This window comes from Lepisosteus oculatus, chromosome 9 (assembly GCF_040954835.1).
Source record: "Lepisosteus oculatus isolate fLepOcu1 chromosome 9, fLepOcu1.hap2, whole genome shotgun sequence".
In the NCBI taxonomy this organism is placed as follows: domain Eukaryota; kingdom Metazoa; phylum Chordata; class Actinopteri; order Semionotiformes; family Lepisosteidae; genus Lepisosteus; species Lepisosteus oculatus.
The window spans coordinates 1,079,202-1,099,505 of NC_090704.1; the positions used below are offsets into that span (position 1 = coordinate 1,079,202).

A 20,304-nucleotide genomic window follows, 5' to 3' on the forward strand; every position below is an offset into this window, starting at 1 on the left:
GTAGTGCCTGAGTCATTGTTGACCTGAGGAATGTTTTAGGTACTGTAATGCAGCAAAAAACCTTTTGCTTGTGCATGTTGATACTGGCAGTGTTAAAACCAGTCTAATTAGTTTGAAACACTTGGGAAACATGCAGGCTGTTGGATCCACCTGGAAGAACTACACACCATCTTGCCATTTTCAAAGTTCAGGTCAGGCAAGCTTGATATCTAAAGAATCACTATGGCTTTCTTTAGATTGGACAAAACCCATTTCCTGATTCTTCCTCCATTGGAAATGTCTCAGCCTCCTTAATTGCCAGTTTGCGTTGTCAAGTATCTCGTGCACGGCCACCGGTGCGTGGTCAGAAACGTCACTCTGCGAACAGCAGAGTGAACAGCTTGGGCAGCGCTAGATGTGCACATCTCACTGTGGCCCGAGTCCAGCCACTCTGCGGACCCTTGTGAACAGCTTGGGCAGCGCTAGATGTGGACGTCTCACGAAGACAGTTTGTGGAGGTTGCCTGCCTCATTACTGTTTATCAGAGAGATTAGGCAAGTAGTTCAGGTGGGGAGCTGCGTCAGCATGCATAGGCTGCAAAGGAACAAGTAATAGGTTTATTCCCAGCTATAAAAGAGAAGAAAGACAACACAACGTTTCAGCTGTGGAGCCTTCTTCGGGTGTAGAGCTACCCTCTTATTTATTTGCTTACCTGACACCCTTAACCAGGGCAACATACTGTACGTCTGATACAGGTTTGAATAAAACAAGACGGTACAAGAGACTTCCTGACACAGCGTTGTTGAAACATTTTTAGTGAGTAGTTCCTGAACCTCTTGCAGGTGCTACAGAGCAAAGTGCTTCCAGTGACACCAGGAGCAGCAGGTGCTGCATGCTGCTTAGCCTGTGAGAAAGCAGAGCAGGCAGACACCTTACCGGCACCCTTCAGTCTGGAGAGAAGAACTGATTTCGCTTTCATCTAGCAGACTGCAATGCTAACCCACTGCAGTCACAGTATAGTACGCAGATGTACAGTATTTACTTCTCTGCCGGTGCTTAATCATAAGTAGCTTACATTTTAAACTGTGTATATTAGAAAGGTACATACTGTACATTGCATAAGTGGTTTATATGAAAGATAAACCCCAGAAGCATAACTGTTGGGAGTGGTTTTGTAGTGATTATATCAGGAAGGACATTTTCTCAAAGAATCTGCTTGATTCAATTACATGGACCAAAGTCTGCAGCTCTGTTTCCTGGTGGGAGGTGTGTTGGTCTTTTCAGGGCGTGAAACAAAGTTGCTAACTCTTGTCCGGTGCCTTGCGGGACAATGGCTGCTCATCACTGCCATCAGTTATCAACCAGTAATCTCTCGGCCGCCCCTGCTCTGCTCTGCTCTGCGTGTGAGTGTGAGTGTGAGTGTGAGTGTGAGTGTGAGTGTGAGTGTGAGTGTGAGTGTGAGTGTGAGTGTGAGTGTGAGTGTGAGTGTGAGTGTGAGTGTGAGTGTGTGAGAGGAGGGGGTATATTTCTGTGATGGGGAAGGCTGAGGACCACCGCTGGACGGTGCGCCACCCAGGGGTGTTTTTGGCGAGGGGATTGTTGTCGGAGGGTGGTGACCGGTTGTTCACACGAAGGAAACCTCAAAGCTGAATCCAGAGCACGTCGCACTGTGGCGACCCCGCTGGCCAGGGGTGGTCCAGGACCAGGCCTGGCAGGGGCAGGGAGCGCGCGTCTCCACGCCAGCGCTGATGTCATCCACTGGCGCTCCGCGCTGAGGCACGTCCAGGGAAACAAGGGGGAGGCAGCTTCAGTTTTCTTAAGTTCACAGACTGTCCAAGACCTCAGTCCAGCTTAAAGAATTAAATTAGATTTTGATTTTTATTACTTTAACACTCTATGAAAAAAAAATCGTAAAAGGAGAGCATCTTGTTAACGGTAAAAGTTAAGCATTAACTTTGACTTTGTGGAACTGCTGCAGCTACAGGAGTTGCTCAACAAGAGCAGTACACACCAGCTGTGAGTGGAGCGAGTGCTTGTTTACTTCTTGGATAGCATGGAGGCTGATCTCCTCACACCTCATATTCCATGCGTAGGTGAAAGGCAGAGAGATTTTGAAATAAAGCATTTGCTTCTTATACACCTGTACCTTTAACAGTCCCTTAGAAAGCGATCTTTTACCCGAGGAGTGGTTCATGCTAGCCACTGGTGCTAAAAATAACACAAAAATCCCTGTCTGTAAGTTGTAAAATGTAATGGAAGGCTTCGGTGTGAAAGTTCAGCAGTAGTGTAATGAGTATGGACAGCCCCCCGGAGGAGGTCTCTCTCGGGAATCTGAACAGCCAGGCTGCGCAGAGAATCCCTTTTTATTAAGAGCACACAGTCCGATGTGGTGTAATGATTTACAGAAACCACGGCAGTGCTTGTGTGTAGATAACTGTCAGATTATTAGTGAATGTTAAGTTCCCACGTAGCTATAGTAATGCGTGGGAGCCTGTAGTGCCAAGTCGGACCTGATGGTGCGGTGTGGGAATTCTGGGATCGCCTGATCCCGTTCTGCAGTGGCTGGAGGTGAAGAGGCTGGGAATCCCACTGCCGTTTGCCAGCAGGCAGGGAGTTCACACCCCTTCCCCATTTCAGTACCTGCTTGTGAAAAGCCAGGGAAATACGGGAGGTCTGTCAGGAGACAGTCGTTTGTTTCACTGACACGCACTTCAGCCAGGAAGCATAAAATCAAACATACAGAACTGCATTGGTTAGGGATCTGCATAGTGGGTTGAAAATGAGTTCACAATAAGTCAATATGGAAGTGTCGGGAGATAAATACTGCTGCACGTCTTCATTTTTTTTTATACAGCCCTATGAAGAAGCTGTATTTTCAGCTGTATGAGCAATACTGGAGAATTACATTCAGTCCTGTTCTAAAGGAGTGTTTTGAATGAATGACCAGTACTGTTTTGTTTTCTGTCTCTGAGTGCATCGACACAGTGTGAAAGCGCAAACACTATTGGAAGTCCTCAGTCCATGGGTGAGGGACCTCCTCCACAGCCCTGTGGGACAAGAAACAATAAGCTTGTCTGCTGTACGAGACCCAAGGCGCAGTGGAATTAAATCATTTAAGTTTGATTAGTACCAGATCGTTTAGGTACTACGAAGAAAGCAAGAAAGAAATGCTCAAACAGTAACTGATATGGTTTATTCAATGTATTAGGTATATTCTATCTAGATAATGTGTCATGTGTTGAGCAAATATTATGTACCATTGTTGTAAATCAAGGTGTTTTTTTATTTTTAAAACTGGTCTTAAAAATGCAGCCTAATTTCAATGATACTGAACTGAAAATATAAGTATATGAAATATTGTACTGTGTGCCTTTTGGCCTCACTAGTATGCAGGATACTTTCTTTTTTAAAAATAAGCATTACAGAAAATGCATGCATTTGAATTAAGAACTGGTTAATGGACAGGAAACAGATTACAGATAAGGAGTGAATGAATTGCTGTAATTAGCGGAGTACCTCAAAGATCTATGTTAGGATTCTTCGTGCTTTTCTAACGTGCAGAAGGCTGTAGGACCTGAACCTCTTGAGTGTTGAACAAAAAAGATCACAGAGCAGCCGATGCCAACTTTCAGGATCCTTCCTGGTGTTGGAGAAGTGGACCTCTCCGACTGCAGGAGGGCTCCTGAGCTGGTCAGTCTCAGTTTCCCTGCATCTTGACTGAAGAGGTTTGAAACTCTAAATGTCCGAATGAATGGTCTGGGAGAGGGGGGGTTTAATCCCATTGCCGTTCGCTCTTGGCTCAGTGCGAGGCTGTTTACCGGAGGGGTGACACTGTAGTCCTTCCCAGAGCGGCAGGGACGTTCTCACCGAAGTGAGTCAACGGCCTGCTTTGTTATTCTTAGAAAAGGGCTGTGACAGGGCTTGCCTGGACAGGCCTCTCTCTGGCAGAGCAGTGACGGGGCATTCGTTTTCAAATCAAGAACATTGCGTAACAGTGCAGAACGCTTGTTCCTGTTTGTGGTATTAAAGTCTAAATTTGACAACACCTGAAATCCCGAGTCTGATTCACAGTATGTTAAAGTTCAGCATCGTGCACTGACAGGTGGTGGTGAAGATCTAGAATTTGAATACAAAGCTTTGTGAACAGTTCTGTCTCCCATTTTACCATCTGAAGTTAGCAGTACCTGTTTATCTAGTTCATCAGCAGTACTCCTTACTCACAGGATTCTTTCCCTTCCAATGAGGTCTAGTTTTGTTGAATCACAATACACAAAAGTTAATATTTTTAATCAAAATGTGAAATCTCTTATGGAACACCTTTTAACTTATTGCACCCTTACATATGAGCAAAAACTGCAAAGAAAGCTCCAGAAAGTAAATTGTTGATTGCTTATGTATTCATTTTATTTGCTATAGCTAACCAAATTTAGTTGAGGTGCACGACATTGCTGTGACACGTCACACAAGATCACACTAGAATCTGGAAGGTCAACTGCTACCATCAGGCCACCTGTGAGTCTGAAAGCTCCAGAGGTCGAGGCTTGAGGTGGGTTAAAATGTCCGTAAATCAGTGGAATTAACCCCCACCTGTTCCAGTGCCCCTCGGTGTTACAGCTCTCAACTCGCTTCTTATCAAGTCTCTTGTCTCCTTACGACCGCAAAGAGAACTTGGGAGACATTTCGTTTGAATGTTTTTTTTTCCCCAAGTAAAATTGCGCAACAATAAGAGTAACAGCTGAGATGAAACTCTTACATGCCCGTGAGAAAAGGTTCTTGCAGTTTCCTCTTGGCGCTGCTTCTTGGGGACGTCTTGGCTGGTGTTTGTAGGGAGGCTGGATACTGTAAGTAAGTGAAATTGATGTCCCAGCGCTACAGAACACCATGGGGTTTGTATCTCTAACCCATCGCCATACTCCTTGTGCAGGCCATGGGCGGTGAGCTTGTTGGTGCAGAATTGTCGGATTTTAACAGCTGTTTTTTTTTTTTGGTTTTGTTTCAGATTGTCCCAGAACACCAGACACCCCCAACAGTGAAGTGCGCACATCAACCAACAGCAGCAGACTAGCGGCGCTGAAGAAGCAGAATGACATCGAGCTGAAAGTGAAACAGGGGGCCGAGAACATGATACTGATGTATTCCAATGGGTCTTCAAAGGTAACTCTCAGAAATGTCACTCTGCAGATTACTGGAATCAATTTGCAGGGCTAATGGCGCACCTGTTGTGCTGAGATGCACTTCTGTGGGTTAAATACTGATTATGATGTTTGAGAAAGAGTTTGTGTCCAGTCTACAACAGGAGAAAGTTGGCCATGATCTCTATACTGTATACACAGATATGAGATGAGAATTGTTTTGTGTATTGTGCTGCTACTTCCTCAGTTTACTTTCACCTATGTTAGTATTTCCAGAATAGTTTCGTTATGACAATCAGCTGAGACTGATTTTCATGACAGACTTGGCGAGACCGCAAAGCATTCATAATATCTGTTCAAATGAGCCATCGAATAATTACAACACTGATGGCCAGTATGAACATTTACAAACAAACCATGATACTTTGTCCAGAACAGTTAAGGCAAATGTGAAACAGCAAATTGCAATGTTTCCAAAAGACTGTAGCCCTGAAACTATTTTTAACCCTTGGGAATCTTAAAAACAAAATTCTTTGATCCGACAACAGACCAATCAAAATGAAAACAGATGCTGAAGGAAACAGTATATGCAGCATGAAAAGTCAGACTTGAACGTGTCCTAAGGTTTTTAGGCTGTTTTCAGAGGCATTTTCTACAGGATCTGTAAGCTGGGAAGACTCCATCAGTATAGACAGTGGAGTTACTGTGTTAAGTCGCGGACTGTTGCAGTATTGTTTGTATTTGCTTCTGGCTGTAAATAGCATTCTGCTGTGCTTGACGTGGCTGGTGTTGTCTGTGTCTCTCATCCCAGTGGACGCAGTCATGGTATTCTCAGCAAGTGGGAGATCACAGGGTGCCTCTCGCGACAGAGGCACAGGGCTCCGCTCAGCCCCCCTCTCTCCTCTCTCCTCTCTCCTCTCTCCTCTCTCCTGTGCTCTCTGTCCCTGCGTGTGTGTGTTGTGATTGTTACTCACGGGGATAAAGCCATCGCCTCAGACATTATCTAATGAGTTAGGCTTCTTTCTTGAGAATGGAGGGGCTTCCTTTGAGACAGCCAAAATGCAGAAATTTGGATTCGTTTTTCTACGGCAGCAGTTCATTGGAGTCTTCATACTGAGAATTTAACCCCCAATCCATTTAATTCATAGATCTAAAACTTCTGAGCTAATATTTGGTTAAGTCCCCTGCTTTCAGTCTTGTTGTAAGACAGGAAGTAGGTGGGGTGTAATCTGTACATCATACAGTACATTGTGACTTTCAGGGCAGTCTAGTTGAACTTGTGGAAAGCTTTCCTGGAACATTTTCAAAGAAACGTTGATGCTTCCAGATAAGTGCACACGTGACATCTCTGCAGCCCAAGTGTGTGGCGACTGCCTGTGGAGCTAGAGAACAATACAGTCATGCCTGTTCTTCTTGTTACGTCAGATTACATTATCATGTTGTGTCATTTTTACGAGCATTGTAAATGAAATCATTTATGGAAAAACAGACTAAATTTGGGTGTTTTCTGATTGTCCATCAGAGTGGCAGTTCTCACTGTAATGCAGGAGGGCACATAGAGCTGTGATTGTTCTGTCCAGTCCTTTGACACTGTGGTAACATTTCTTTTAGTTTCTAACAGTCTTTTTATTTATAGTAGTTGAGTATTAAGAATACTTTAGGTCTGAAGTATTCTTATTTGCACTAAACAAATGAAGTACGGTATGGTCCAGTCCAGACCTGACTTTTAGCTTCTCTGGAAAACCACAGCTGTAGCCACACTAGTACCACTGGGCAAAAAATAATCTCCTCTTCCTGCTCATATTTCCTGGTTTGTGGGACCTGTTGTAAAAGCTAAGCTACTTAAACAGCACATTGTAATTAAGATGATATGGATTTATTCTGCTTCTCAAGCATTTCCTTCATTTGATTTAGAACTCCGGTCGCACTTGGAAAAGATTTGAACTTGCATAGTACTTTATGGTTTCAGTAAACAAGCTTATTATATATCTGATGCCTGCAGTGAAAGCACCCGAGTGTTTCACTAGTGCAGTCCCAGTGTATGACCTCACTCAAGAGTACAGCAGTCCCCTACACAACCTGCCCGATACCAGTCCAGAGACCAGCAAGATTTTCTGCACAAGCACGTTGTCAGCAGCTGGCTCCTGTTTCCCTTTTCCGCTTGTTCTGGGGAAGTGCAGTCGGTTACATCTGGAGAGTCCTTCTGTTTAAAACAACGCGTCCTTTCAGTTGTTTAAATATTGCTTTTTCGTTAACGTTTGCTTTTTTTTTCTGCAGGACCGTAAACTGCTTGCGACCGCTCAGCAGATGCTCCAAGACAGTAAGACTAAGATAGAGTTCATCAGGATGCAGATTCTCAAGGCCAGCCAGACCAGCGAAGTGAACTTCGAGAACAGCGACGGCCTTGGTGAGTCAGCTCTCCTGGGGCGCTCATGTCAGGAAGCGAGTCTTTCGGCTGAAGCCCAGGTTGAATTAACACGGGAGCAGAGACTGTTGCTCCTCCCAGCCTCGATCCCTCTTGGCGTGTTTGGTGCTCCGGGAGCTGTGCTGGGACTGCGATTGTCCCCGTGAGACCAGGGATGTGCCAGTGCGGGCAAATTCTCGCCTTGATGAATCTGTGCTCTGCGGGTTTTAAAGGGCAAACAGCAGTGATCTTGCAAGATGGCTTCCCAGCCAGCATTCCTGTGGGACTGTACCGCACGCTCGTCTCGCCATCCCGGGAAGTTCAGGCAGTGGGCGCTTGAGGGCCGGCGTCTGTGAAGCTCGGCCGCAGGCCAGCCCTCCTGTCGCCGGACTGTGAAGTCGGGGCTCCGCCTGCGAGCTCGGTGCCGCCGGTCGGGGGGCGCAGTGTAGAGGGTGTGCCGCTGGGCCGGGGGGGGGGGAGGAGGAGCGGTGCGGTTGAGGAAGAGCGCGGTTTAACGGGCCGCCCCGCTGTCCCCGCAGCCAAGCCCATCATCAGCCCGCTGGAGCTGCGGCTGGAGGAGCTGCGGCACCACCTGCGGATCGAGCACGCCGTGGCGGAGGGCGCCAAGAACGTCATGAGGCTGCTGGGCTCCGGCAAGCTCACGGAGAGGAAGGCCCACTCCGAGGTAACCGGCCGGCCACCGTCCCCCAAAAAAACAAGTCGATAAGGCACGGCGCGTGCGTTGAAATAAAAAAAAAACGTACCTCTCCTTTTGCGTTTTCTTTCGATCCAGGCACAGGCGAGGTTTAACGAGTCAAGCCAGAAGCTGGATCTGTTAAAGTACTCGCTGGAGCAGAGGCTGAACGAGCTCCCGAAGAACCACCCCAAGAGCAGCCTCATAATGGAGGAACTGTCTTTGGTTGCATCTCCTGCGCTAAGTCCACGACAGAGTATCATTTCCACACAAAACCAGTACAGCACAGTGGCTAAACCTGCTGCTTTGACAGGTATAGACACCTCACGCCTGCAGCTGCAGTGTCATTTAAACAGAACAGAAGGTAGAAATTGGTCTATCGGAGACAGAAATGGGATTTTCCTGAAAATTATTCATGGTTTTGCTAGTACAATCTCTTCATCCCAGTCTTACATTAACATTTTTTTATACATTGTCTGATGAAAATGAGAAACCAGCCCAAGAAGGGATTTGAATCTGTGTGTGTGAGCAGTGTCAGCTTGCATCCAGTATCCTGTACCGTATCGCTGCCAAGCCTGCACACAGGGCAATTAGTTATTTCTGACGCGTTTAGGAACCTATACCTCACTGTGTTTAAAAATACTGTGAACAGCTGCCCAGAAAACACAAAAGAAGCCGCTGTGAACTTGCACTTCCTTGAATTATGGAGTCCCCAGTTCCCAGTGCAGCACAGCCTTCGCTCTGCCCTTTGAAAAGGTCAGGCCTAATGGTCATCGTGCCCAAGTGCCTGGCGTCTGCTTGCAGGGAAGCGTGCCTAGCGGCTAATTCCAGCCTTCCTCTGTGCGCCCCTGCCCCGGGGAAGGCCTCTCTCTGACCGGGCTGGTTCTCCTGCAGGTACGCTGGACGTCAGGCTGATGGGCTGCCAGGACCTGCTGGAGGTGGTTCCTGGCCGGTCCAAGGCCTCGTCTGTTCCCCTGCCCGGCTGGAGCCCCAGTGAGAACAGGTCCTCTTTCATGAGCAGAGGAAGCAAAAACAAGGGGGGGAGCAGTCGCAACCTCTCCAAGACCGACGACCTGTCCAGTTGAGTAGCTGTTTTTCCGGGTTTGCTTTCCCGTTCGGCAGAGTAGTCAGATTCCAGCCCCGCGTCACCTCAGCTGGTGGGGAGCAGCTGGGCCTCTTGAGAAGGTTAGGAAAGGGGAAGAGTTAGGGGACCAGTCTTCACGTGACGTCAGTGTTGGCAAAGGAGGGACGGGCCCCTTTCTTCCTGAAGCTGACAGGCAGAAGTGCAGAGCGGCTCTGGGATGGGCTGGTTACTGCCGAGGTGAGAATGTTCTGAAAGTTCAAATCGTCATCTCTGTCCATGTACAGCTACTTTCTCTCCTTTAAACATTTTAAGGCCTTGAAAATGTTACTTACAAAATGGGATTTTCTTCTCCCAGTCTTGATTGGGATCGTTTTCCTGTTCGTCTTAAGAAGCACCACTTAGAAGCTCTTAGCGGCGAGCGGAGAGATGTTATGCAATGTGCAGACTTTTGAACAGTGAAATGTTTTGTTTAAGCAGCCAAATCTTCTTAGAGAGTTCAGCTGAGTGGTGGCGATTTCTTAACAGATGAGATCAGTGCGGTGCTGAAGCTGGACAACACGGTGGTCGGGCAGACCAGCTGGAAACCGATCAGCAACCAGGCCTGGGACCAGAAGTTCACCCTGGAGCTGGACCGGGTGGGTCAGCTGTGCTGTACTGGCGGGAGACTAGGCCGCCAGCCCCGTGAATTAAGTGTGCAAATGTTAATCCGGGATTTGCTTGTCGTGAGGAGACGATCTGACTGAACTGCAAGTGAAAAGCAGCCATATGGAGCTGGAAGGCAAATGGATTAGAAACAGTACTTCATTTTCCTTGTGCCACCACTCTCTGTCTGCAGCAGTAGTGGAATTGCCATTAAAACTATACAGTATTCGCTTGTTCTTGTCAGAGGATTTCTTATCTTTCATGCATGAACAGTGCGCTGGGCCTTCAATATATAACAACAATCTTTTGCTTTTGTTTTCATTTTTTCATATTACTAGTTAGTTGACATCTTACACTGGAGCAGAAAGAGGAGAAGAATCACGGATTGGTGAAATTCACCAGTGATTAATATGAAGTTCTGAATTTCCTTTACTGTGAAATGTCTAAGAGCACTAACATTTCCTCCTCACAGTGTTTTTCTCCCTGTAAGTTCCCTAAAGATGTCTTTCCAGCAGTGTGTACAAAGCCTCAAACAGCTTGATCGACTCTGTCCTGGGCACCACAGATTTGACAGAGGAGGCTATAGGCTATGTCTGCTTAGCAGTGTGATTGCAGCAGTCCTGAGCTGGGAATTGCCCACTGCATAATAATAATTACTTTATTAAATAGCAGCACCTCAGCACTTTTTTTCTGTCTTGTCCTGAAACTTGAAAAAAAGGAACAAAAAATGCAAACCTCGGGACTCTCTTTATCCCAGAGGGTTATTTTTTATACTTGGGCTTTGATAATGCCAAAACATTTTGCAAAACTGAATCTGTGCACTGTTGAGCCAGCATGCTGAACCAGTTTCTGTCCATGTGAGGAAGGAAGACGATGACGGATCTGCTTGTACTGGTCTTGTCCCCGCAGTCCCGCGAGCTGGAGATCTCTGTGTACTGGAGGGACTGGCGCTCCCTGTGCGCGGTCAAGTTCCTGCGGCTGGAGGATTTCCTGGACAACCAGCGACATGGCATGTGCCTGTACCTGGAGCCCCAGGGCACTCTCTTTGCTGAGGTGCTGGCCGTTTGCTCTGCCTGTGGTCTGACAATCTGTTCCAATAGGTTCCCTGTCTGATTCCACCCCACCTAATGCTCTGAATTCTTCTCTCACCTGCACTTCACCAGGTTACATTCTTCAACCCTGTTATAGAGAGGCGGCCCAAGCTTCAGAGGCAAAAGAAGATATTTTCAAAGCAGCAAGGTAAATATTCCTTCTTGTGTTGCTTTCGAATAATTTTAGTTTCTGTGTGTGGTAGTTTTTTTTTTCCTTCACTGTAAAGCAGTCAGTAAGAGTGACTGAGCGAGTAATCCATCAGTCAGTTGAATATTGGCAATGCATATTGAAATCACTAATTTCTGCAATGCGGAGAAGTCTGTTGTGTATTAGAGATGCTTTGAAATGTTTGAAGAAGTTTCCATCGTGCTGAATATTATGTATCAGAATCTTTGTTTCCAGGTAGTGTTCCTGTTCTGTACAGTCTTCATCATTCTGGGTTGGGTGCTGTGCATTGCTTTCTGCAGCTGTTCTTATTCACTCCCAGGAAAAACCTTTCCGCGAGCGCCCCAGATGAACATTAACATCGCCACATGGGGGCGTCTGATGAGGAGAGCGATTCCCTCGGTCAACAACTCCAGTGCCTTCAGCCCGCAGGTGTCAGAGCTGTCCTCCGAGTCCCCATCCACCACCCAGCCCAGCTCCCCCACCTCCCCCAGGTACTGGAATACTGCACGAGCGCAGCCCCAAACACAGTCCTTCACCCAGTCATGATGGTGAAAGGAATAACAGCATTATCTCCCAAAAATTGGTGGAAATTAAGCACTCTTTTATAATTTGACTTATATATAATCATACAATAGTCAAATTGCTTTTATTGTTCTAAACATTTTTTTGCACTCATGTAATGAAATTGAGAATAGGTCATTAGTTTTCTGCACTTGTTTTGAGTTAGATGTGGAATTGTGGTTGCAAATTACACATTTTTCTTATCGGTTTTTCAGCATGCACTAAATATACTGATGGTCCAAAGAAACCCATCACTATGCATGTATGTTTTTGAAAAATCTTTACAGATGTTGGATATTGGTTATTATTTTGATTAATTGATCATTCATGTCTGACCATGGAACAAGTAAAGGTTTGTTTTTCTCTTCTTCTCTTTCTGGCCTGGAATAAACCTTTACTTGTTCCTTTGCAGCCTTCGCATGCTGACGCAGCTCCCTGCTTGAATGTCTGACCCCGATGTGCTTGTTCTGATGCTCAGTGTAGGAGCTAGGCCTGTTTGACCTGCTCTGTTGCTCTAATTCACTTCGCTCTGTCTGCAGTGATCAGACAGTGATGAAGTTAGACTTCGACAGAGAGCCCACACCGACTCCGAAGCTCCAGTCCACAGCGGTGGAGACAAGAGAGCCCCTGCCGGAGAGCAAGATTCCTGACCGGCAGGTGCAGGTAATCCCTCTGATTTCTGATCAGGAGATCCCGGCGTGTCCTGGTGCCTTGAATAGGAGGCTTGTTTGTAAGAGCCGTAAGGCTCCACAGCGACTGACCGTAACGCAGGGGGACGCCTGCGAGTGACCCGTAACGCAAGGGGACGCCTGTTACGGCTGCGTACAGTAGTTGTTATTCATTGAAAGAAGTTGCAGTATTTCTTAAATATAACTGGATCCTTTTTCATGAGAGCGAAATATCATTTTAAGCTCTTTAACAAAAAAGTTCACCGTAATCCTTCCTTTCCTGCTGTAAGCTTTTTCCTCTTACCTTGGAGGTGCTTATTTTGCAGGATGCGTTAGCGACTTTTGACTTCCTGAACGACAGGAATAGCATCGTAGTGAAGCCCGACTCCGAGGGCCTGGAGGAGCATGAGGTTCGGCAGCCGGACCTGGAGCTTATAACAGACCCATCCACAGACGTCAGGTACTCCCGCCGGCCCGCCCGCTCTCCAGTGTGCCAGGGAGAGAGCTGCTGTAGCTTAAACCTCATGAGCCCTCTGCTGGGTTTACATCCCATCAGCTCTCATATTCAATTGTATAACATCAGTAGTCAGTAGTTACCTCACTGGTTGTTTGTTAATGATGTATAATTGTCTCACTGCACAGGCTTAGTAAAAATCTTCCTCAACTCCCTGTTTTTACATTTTCTAGGGGGCAGCAGCAGTTTCATTCTGGACTCTCAGACTTCAAATGTGTTGCTGTCCTGGGCCGCGGGCATTTTGGAAAGGTGAGCAAATCCTCCAGTAATTCTGGTCTTTAAGCAGGTGTCCTGGTATGAGACACAAGTCATGAGTAATAATTCTGTAGTTCATTTCCACGACCACGTTCTTAAAAAAAACGAATAAAAAGATACAACTGTAAATGTCTTTTCCTTGGTAGCGTTTAAAATCTTTTATTATATTGTAAGAGAGCTGTGCTGTTTCGCTCGGTCTCCTTCAGAGTGTAGATGCAGAGACCTGATCAGATCAGCAGCTCTCATGGTTTCAGGCCCCAGTGATGCAGCTTGTCTCCCTTTCGTAGGTGCTGCTCGCCGAGTACAAAAACACAGGGGAGATGTTTGCCATCAAAGCCTTAAAAAAAGGAGACATAGTGGCGCGCGATGAGGTGGACAGGTGAGGCGCCCTGGTTGCTTGTCTTGGGTCTCGTTCAGGGAAGGAGTGTGATCCATTCGGCAATCATGCACATGATCCCAGAGCCCTGTTAGAATGAGAGCTCAGCCCTGCCCTTGTATCCTCTCTCTACTGCTTCCCTTCTAAGTGTAGCGCTCGCAGAACGGTGATGTCAGACTTTTTTTGAATAATATTATGCAAATGTGAGACAACAGACCCTTTTGAGCAGCTTGAGGAAATGTGGAGTGAGTCTTGTTTTGAATTTGCGGGATGGCTGTGGATCTGTTTGGAAGCAGAGGGGCAGTAAGGGGGCAGAAAGGGGCAGTGCGGGCCTGCGGCCCTGGTCGGGCCCCTGTGTGCTCACCTGTGTCTCGTCTGCCCTCAGCCTCATGTGTGAGAAGCGGATCTTCGAGACTGTGAACAGCGTACGGCACCCGTTCCTGGTGAACCTCTTCGCCTGCTTCCAGACCAAAGAGCACGTGTGCTTTGTGATGGAGTACGCCGCGGGCGGAGACCTGATGATGCACATTCACGCCGACGTGTTCTCTGAGCCCCGCGCTGTGTAGGTGACGCTGGTCTGCACACACTCTGCGTGGCGCTGGGGGGCGCCGGGCTGCCCGGGTGGGGGCTCTCCCGCTGGGGAGGAAAGGGGTCACCTGCTACATGTAAAGCACTTTGGCATTAAAATCACTTTACAAATTCAGTAAATAGTTTATTATTGTTATAGATTGTTGTTGTTGTTATCTTTAAAAAATGTGTTTTAATTACGTGGCATCTCTTGTTGAACAGGTTTTATGCTGCCTGTGTGGTCCTGGGATTACAGTTTTTGCACGACCATAAGATAGTGTACAGGTAAGATGAACTACCTCTGCTGTCCTGTAGCCGTTCGGACAGCGGCTTGGCACAGCCTAGGGCTCCGTCTTTCCTTTAGGTTTTGCTGATAACTGTTCTTTTGAGCAGCTTAATAATCTTATTAAAAGTTAGAACCCAAATGCACAGAAGAACAAACACTTCATGTATTGAACAACCTCATGTTTCTGGATTGCTTTTTATTGGTACAGAACTCTAATCTTGACCACAGCTGGAGATGTATTTTTATAGCCATTCTGCCACCAGCAACATGTGAATAGCTTGTTTGTTAACAGTTATAAATGGATTTTTAATCTGATGTGTTCCTGACGAGATCCCTTTTGGTTTCTGCTTGTGGCCCCAAGTCCTTATTTTACTGCTAAATCTGAACCGTCTGTCCTGGGCCGACCCTGTCATCAGCATTTAGCATTTTATAGACTTGGTTCAAATCTCCTCTCAATCTGCTTACAGGTTAAAGGCCTGAGCTACAATCCCCTGAGAGCAGGAATCATTGCTGCTCTTCTTTGAACTGAGGCTGTAATGTCCATTTTGTGGTCTGGTGACCGAAACTGAGCACAGTATTTCAGTGGTGTCATGCTAGTGTGTTGTGAGGCTTGAACATAACTTCCCTGGATTTGCCTTGTGCGACGTACTCAGCCATTTCATTTGGCTTGTTACTGCTCCCTCGGCTTGTCTTGACGAGGACCTGGGCGAATCGCCATGAGCACCCAGATTGCTTTGTGTAGATCTGTCCACACGTCTCCGCGTGAAATATCACACCAAGTGTCGCCGTGCTGTTGTTTTGTTAGTAAAGTCCTGAGCCACTCCTTCTTCACTACTCAGTGTGTTTTTATATTGAACAGGGTGGCAGTCTGGACTCAGGTATAGCTTGGAAAAAGCTCCTCAGACTGGTCCTTATGGTACACCAATGCTTGCATAGACCTATCTAGAGATGATGGCCCCTAAGATGACCCAGTCTTTCCAATCTAACCAGTTTTCAATCCACACTCATGTTTATTTGGTAGTTTTTGAGAATTCTTTTTTTTTTGTTTTCTCAGAATTGGGGGAAAAAAGTCAGATGCCTTTGAGGAAACTGCCATATTTCCTGTTTTTTAACTGTTCTTTTAGTTTAGCTGAATCGTTTCCATTGCGTTCCCAGTAACAGAAGACCGGGTTTGATCTGTAGTTTCCTGGATCAGTTTGCCTGCAGTTTTATGAATCGGTGTTCAGTTCCCACAGTCTGTGGTTACAGTCTGCTCCTCAGCTGAAATGACCTCGTTGTGTGTCTAGGAATACTGTGCCTCATTTCCTTCAGCACAGCGGAGAAAATATCAGGCCTCTGCAGTTCATGAATTCTAGGAATTCTGGTCCCAGTTATTCCCCTGTGTTGGTTATGCTAAAATGTGTTCTGTAACCTGGGGATTGTTATAACAATTATAAAAAAACTGAAATATTAATTCAGCACATGGTCTCTGTCATCTACTATTAGCCCCATTTTATCTTGGAAACTCCTTCAGTCTTTACAGTTTTTATTGGAAAAAGTATTGAAAAATGGTTTGGCCTTATTTTTAGCCTCTGCAGTGCTTTTCTGTCTCTATTAATTTCTCCATGAATCCGTTTAGGCTGTATTTTCTCGTTTTAGAGAGAAATTATTTGCGGGCCTTTATCGCTTTGTATCCAGAGTATCTAGTTGAACAGTTGCTCTGATTATCGTCTCTGAATTGCATTTTCAGAGATCTGAAGCTTGATAATTTGCTGCTGGACACAGAGGGCTATGTGAAGATTGCTGACTTTGGCCTTTGTAAAGAAGGTATGTAATGGAAAGTAAAAGTTGCCTTCAAAGCTCATTACGTTTCCTGTGTGAACACAGTTGACTTTTTCTCTACCTTGCTAGGGATGGGCTTCAGAGACCGGACCAGCACGTTCTGCGGCACGCCGGAGTTCCTGGCTCCAGAGGTTCTGACCGAAACCTCGTACACGCGGGCCGTGGACTGGTGGGGGCTGGGGGTGCTCATCTTCGAGATGCTGGTGGGCGAGGTGGGTGTCCTCCCGCTGGCTGGCGGCGCGGCGAGTACAGCGAAGTGACCGGGATGCGTGCGCGCAAGGAAGTCTCTGCTTCAGCAGGGGGCTGTTAATAAAGGCTGTGAGGAGCCGGGGACGAAGACCAGGAGTAGGTTTTGGCAGGATGTGGCTGCTGGGGAATTCCTAGCCATCTGTGAGGGTCCCTGGGTGAGAGGGGGTGAGGCAGGGCGCTGTAATTTAAATCCCACAGGCATGTGTGTGGCCATAAAGCATCAGGGTATTGAGAAGGGAGCAGAGCCATGGCCTTGAATTGAGTTTCAGGCAGGGTGAGCCGTTTGCTACTCTGCGACTTCAGTCCGTCCTCGTGCATGACAGAAACCCTTCCTGTCGTCGAGTACTGGTGCCCACGGACCTTTTCACTCCTTTTCTGCACAATATCGTCAACTGCTGTATGATTCTGTGAAGTTCTTTGTAGCGAACTGTTGTATAGGATGTCTTTCTCTGTAATAGGTGTGGAATAGGTGTATGCTTGGTTGGTTCTGGAATCATCTGGGCATGTGTGATTTGTGAAGTGGGCACATTCCTGGTTTTAACATGTGAATGCTTATGGATTCTGTCTGTATGATTTTTCTTCAATGTGTGTTACTCATCTCCCCGTCTCCGTAGTCTCCATTCCCTGGCGATGATGAAGAAGAGGTGTTTGACAGTATCGTTAACGATGAAGTCCGCTATCCTCGGTTCCTGTCCACAGAGGCCATCTCCATCATGAGACGGGTGAGTGTTCGGGGCTCGTCAGCACGGACTTTCCCCGATTAACATCCTCTTCCCTCCTGCTGTCGGCAGGCAGGTAATACCCCCTCAGCTGAAGCAGAAGGTTCTGCTGAAATGAGTCGCGTTCCGGACCGTGATGGTTTCCTGCTCGGCCCTGTTGAGAGCCGTGTGTGTGGGCTGTGAAGGTGATTCCCTCTCTCCCTGTCCCTGTCCCCAGCTCCTGAGGAGGAACCCCGAGCGGCGCCTCGGGGCTGGAGAGCGAGACGCCGAGGAAGTGAAGAAGCATCCCTTCTTCCGGGTGCGTTCCCACGCCGTTCCCGACAGAACCGCCGGAGCCGGCCGGCCGCCCTGCCCCGGGACAGCCGGGCCGCACAGAGCTTCTTCCCCCAGGCTCGGGAGGGGGGGAGTAGGGGAGTGAGCTCCGGCCTGTAGCGTGCCGGCTGCCCTTCCTCACTGCGGCTCTGTCTCCTCTGTCGGCAGATCGTCGACTGGACCGCGCTGCTGGCGAAGAAGGCGAGGCCCCCCTTCGTCCCGACCATCAGGGGCCGCGAGGACGTCAGCAACTTCGACGACGAGTTCACCTCGGAGGCGCCGGTCCTCACTCCGCCCCGGGAGCCCCGGGTCCTCACGGCGGAGGAGCAGGAGATGTTCCGGGATTTCGACTACATAGCCGACTGGTGTTAGCCCGGGGCCTGTCCCCCCGAGAGAGGCCGCCGCTCACTGCGCCACGCAGACCAGAGCTCCTCCAGCCTTCCCCTGCGCTCTGTGCCATTCAAGGACCCACGATCTTAAATGAAGATTTTTTTATTTTTGGTTTTATTAATATAAGGAGCTGCCATTTCAAAACTGAGAGAAGTGGCTTCGAACTGCTCTGGTCCACTTTGTTGTCTGAGCACTGGGAATGTTTTGATGGACTCGTGTTCCTGAAACCGCAAGCCCAAATCTCCGTAGGCCGATACCTTGGGATTGGTACTGCACCAGCGAGTTTTCCATCCCCGAGATTTTATTTTTTTAAACTTTTTCAACATTCTGCCTTAGATAAAAGTGTCATGGCAACCATTTCAATCTTTTTGAGGCCACAACGTGCCAGGTTTCGACGCCGAGATGCGTTAAATGCAGAAACACAAGCGTGGTCTAACCAAATTAAAAGGCAGCGACTGTCTTGACTACTTTTTAACCTGCAGCTTCGCCAGAAGTGTGCACGAGAAGGGGTTTTAATCTCAGATTTTATTCAGAACACTAATATTTTTACCCTGCCTTGTCCTTGTATTTATTATGTCTGTTTCCTAGATGCCTTAATTTTTTGTGAGTCATCAGTAAAGGGCTTCCAGTCGACAGCTGACAGTGAAATCCTCCCCAGCCAGCTGCCACACGTTGGCCGTCCCCAGACTCTGTGAATGTGAACTGACAGCTGTGATGTGGGCCGAGAAGACCCCTCTGCAGAATCTCTACAAACCACCTCATCCTTGTGAAACCGGTCTGACATGCTCGTGACATTCTGCTCCTCTGCGGTTTTCAGATTCATGTCTTTCCATCATCCCACCTTCTCTGTACCATGATCAGTGAACAAATGTAAGTTATAGTTTTATACTGTATTTTAGTACGTCAGCGAATCTTGCATCTGCTGTATAGGGTGACCATGTTTTTTTTATATATATTATATATAGATAATATTGATATTATCAACTTGTTGAAAAGTAGCTCAGAAATTGAAAGCAATTCTGGACGCCTGAAATGGAATGTAAAAATGTATATTCATAAATGTATATCTTGGCGTACAACATGCCAAAGCAGGCTGTATTTTAAATTGGTGGTGCTTTCCTAGTATGGTGCCTAGTCTGGGCTGTGTTCAAGGCAGCAGTCCGGTCGTTGTGCTTGTGTTGGAATGGGTCTTTGGTGGCAGTAATTCTGTTGGAACAGGGAACCTGTCGGCACCTTTCATTCAGATACTGTGGGGCTTGGCTGTCTCCAAATGATAACTTGACACACGCAGTCTCTGTGCCACAAGTTTTAACATTTAAAGCTTCCTACAGAAGACAGTGCATGAGAGACGCAAGGACTGGGCGGCAGTGAAGACCGTCTGTGGAGATAGCAGGGTGTTTGATGGTAAACAGATCCAAGCCACTAATGGCCACAGTGCTCATTACCAAAACCTTTCAAAGCAATGCGTTTGAGATGCAGCCTGACATGAACTTTCAGTGTTTCAATTCAGTGGCACCTGCAAAAGGTGGGGAACATGTTAGAAACAGATGGGGTTTACTTAGCTCAGCTAACAAAGTTGTACAGTAAATAAATGTTTTTAAATATAAATCACTAAGGGGTAAACTAAGAGGGCAGGATTTATGTACACAATTGAGCTGAAAGCACTAATTTTATCTATGTAGGTTTAAAATTATCAACTTTTTATCCTAATTATGAACATGGTTTGTAAATACGTTTTCTATATATTGTATTTTCAAAGTGGCTGCTTGAAAGCATGTTGAGGAAGGATTGATGCTTCAGTCTGGTCCACAGCGTGGGAGACGTGCAAGTGCTCACAGCTGTGACCTGGTGGAAAATGTTTTTGCGGTCACTATGCATATCATGAATGCACAAATTAAAAATTTGTAATAGAAAACCTGCTTGCTTATTTTCTTTCCTTCTATAAAGGGATGGTAAACTAATTTTGCGGACAGTCGTGTGGATAAAACGGGATATCAATGTTCCTTAATAAATATGATTTCAGTTGAGCCGAGTATCAAAAGCATGAATTTAATAGCCCGAGAGCAGTAATGAGGCTCATCGTGTAACTGTGAGATCAATAATGTTGCAGGGTGATACTGATGGTAATAATGAAATGGTCCTGTTACACCAGTGTAACTTGTGTTTAGGTATTCTTCAAAAAGGAAATGTTTCGAGCACGATCATGAATGTTTGGAAGAAGAAAATCCTTTCAACCAGTTTGCTGTGGATTTATTTAGAAGGTATGTATTCAAACCAAATGAAAAACCTGAGCAGTTTTAGTCCTATTCATGTTAATTCAGGTTCTGTTATCTTATTTAAAATGTCTGTCAAATGTGGACAATGAAATACAAATCTGCATACAGGCTTGAT

The 20,304-nt window shown here is 46.7% G+C and overlaps 1 protein-coding gene across 4 annotated transcripts in view; it reads left to right on the forward strand.

Annotated features, from left to right (window-relative positions):
- Nucleotides 1-19,828, forward strand: part of LOC102689813 (serine/threonine-protein kinase N2) — a 34,959-nt gene extending 15,131 nt beyond the window's left edge. For 3 of the 4 annotated variants that reach the window (XM_015355239.2, XM_015355238.2, XM_069193868.1), the window contains exons 3-22: nucleotides 4,979-5,133; nucleotides 7,389-7,518; nucleotides 8,055-8,200; nucleotides 8,309-8,522; nucleotides 9,104-9,289; nucleotides 9,819-9,928; nucleotides 10,845-10,988; nucleotides 11,099-11,174; nucleotides 11,515-11,686; nucleotides 12,296-12,419; nucleotides 12,736-12,884; nucleotides 13,112-13,187; nucleotides 13,481-13,572; nucleotides 13,955-14,131; nucleotides 14,359-14,421; nucleotides 16,152-16,228; nucleotides 16,313-16,455; nucleotides 17,107-17,214; nucleotides 17,429-17,509; nucleotides 17,692-19,828. In XM_015355239.2, the coding sequence (XP_015210725.2) occupies nucleotides 4,979-5,133; nucleotides 7,389-7,518; nucleotides 8,055-8,200; nucleotides 8,309-8,522; nucleotides 9,104-9,289; nucleotides 9,819-9,928; nucleotides 10,845-10,988; nucleotides 11,099-11,174; nucleotides 11,515-11,686; nucleotides 12,296-12,419; nucleotides 12,736-12,884; nucleotides 13,112-13,187; nucleotides 13,481-13,572; nucleotides 13,955-14,131; nucleotides 14,359-14,421; nucleotides 16,152-16,228; nucleotides 16,313-16,455; nucleotides 17,107-17,214; nucleotides 17,429-17,509; nucleotides 17,692-17,895 (2,627 nt within the window). In that variant the 3' untranslated portion in view covers nucleotides 17,896-19,828. The remainder of the gene's footprint in view (nucleotides 1-4,978; nucleotides 5,134-7,388; nucleotides 7,519-8,054; nucleotides 8,201-8,308; nucleotides 8,523-9,103; nucleotides 9,290-9,818; nucleotides 9,929-10,844; nucleotides 10,989-11,098; nucleotides 11,175-11,514; nucleotides 11,687-12,295; nucleotides 12,420-12,735; nucleotides 12,885-13,111; nucleotides 13,188-13,480; nucleotides 13,573-13,954; nucleotides 14,132-14,358; nucleotides 14,422-16,151; nucleotides 16,229-16,312; nucleotides 16,456-17,106; nucleotides 17,215-17,428; nucleotides 17,510-17,691) is intronic. The other variant, XM_069193867.1, reaches the window with a different exon arrangement.
- Nucleotides 19,829-20,304: the final 476 nt, after the last annotated feature.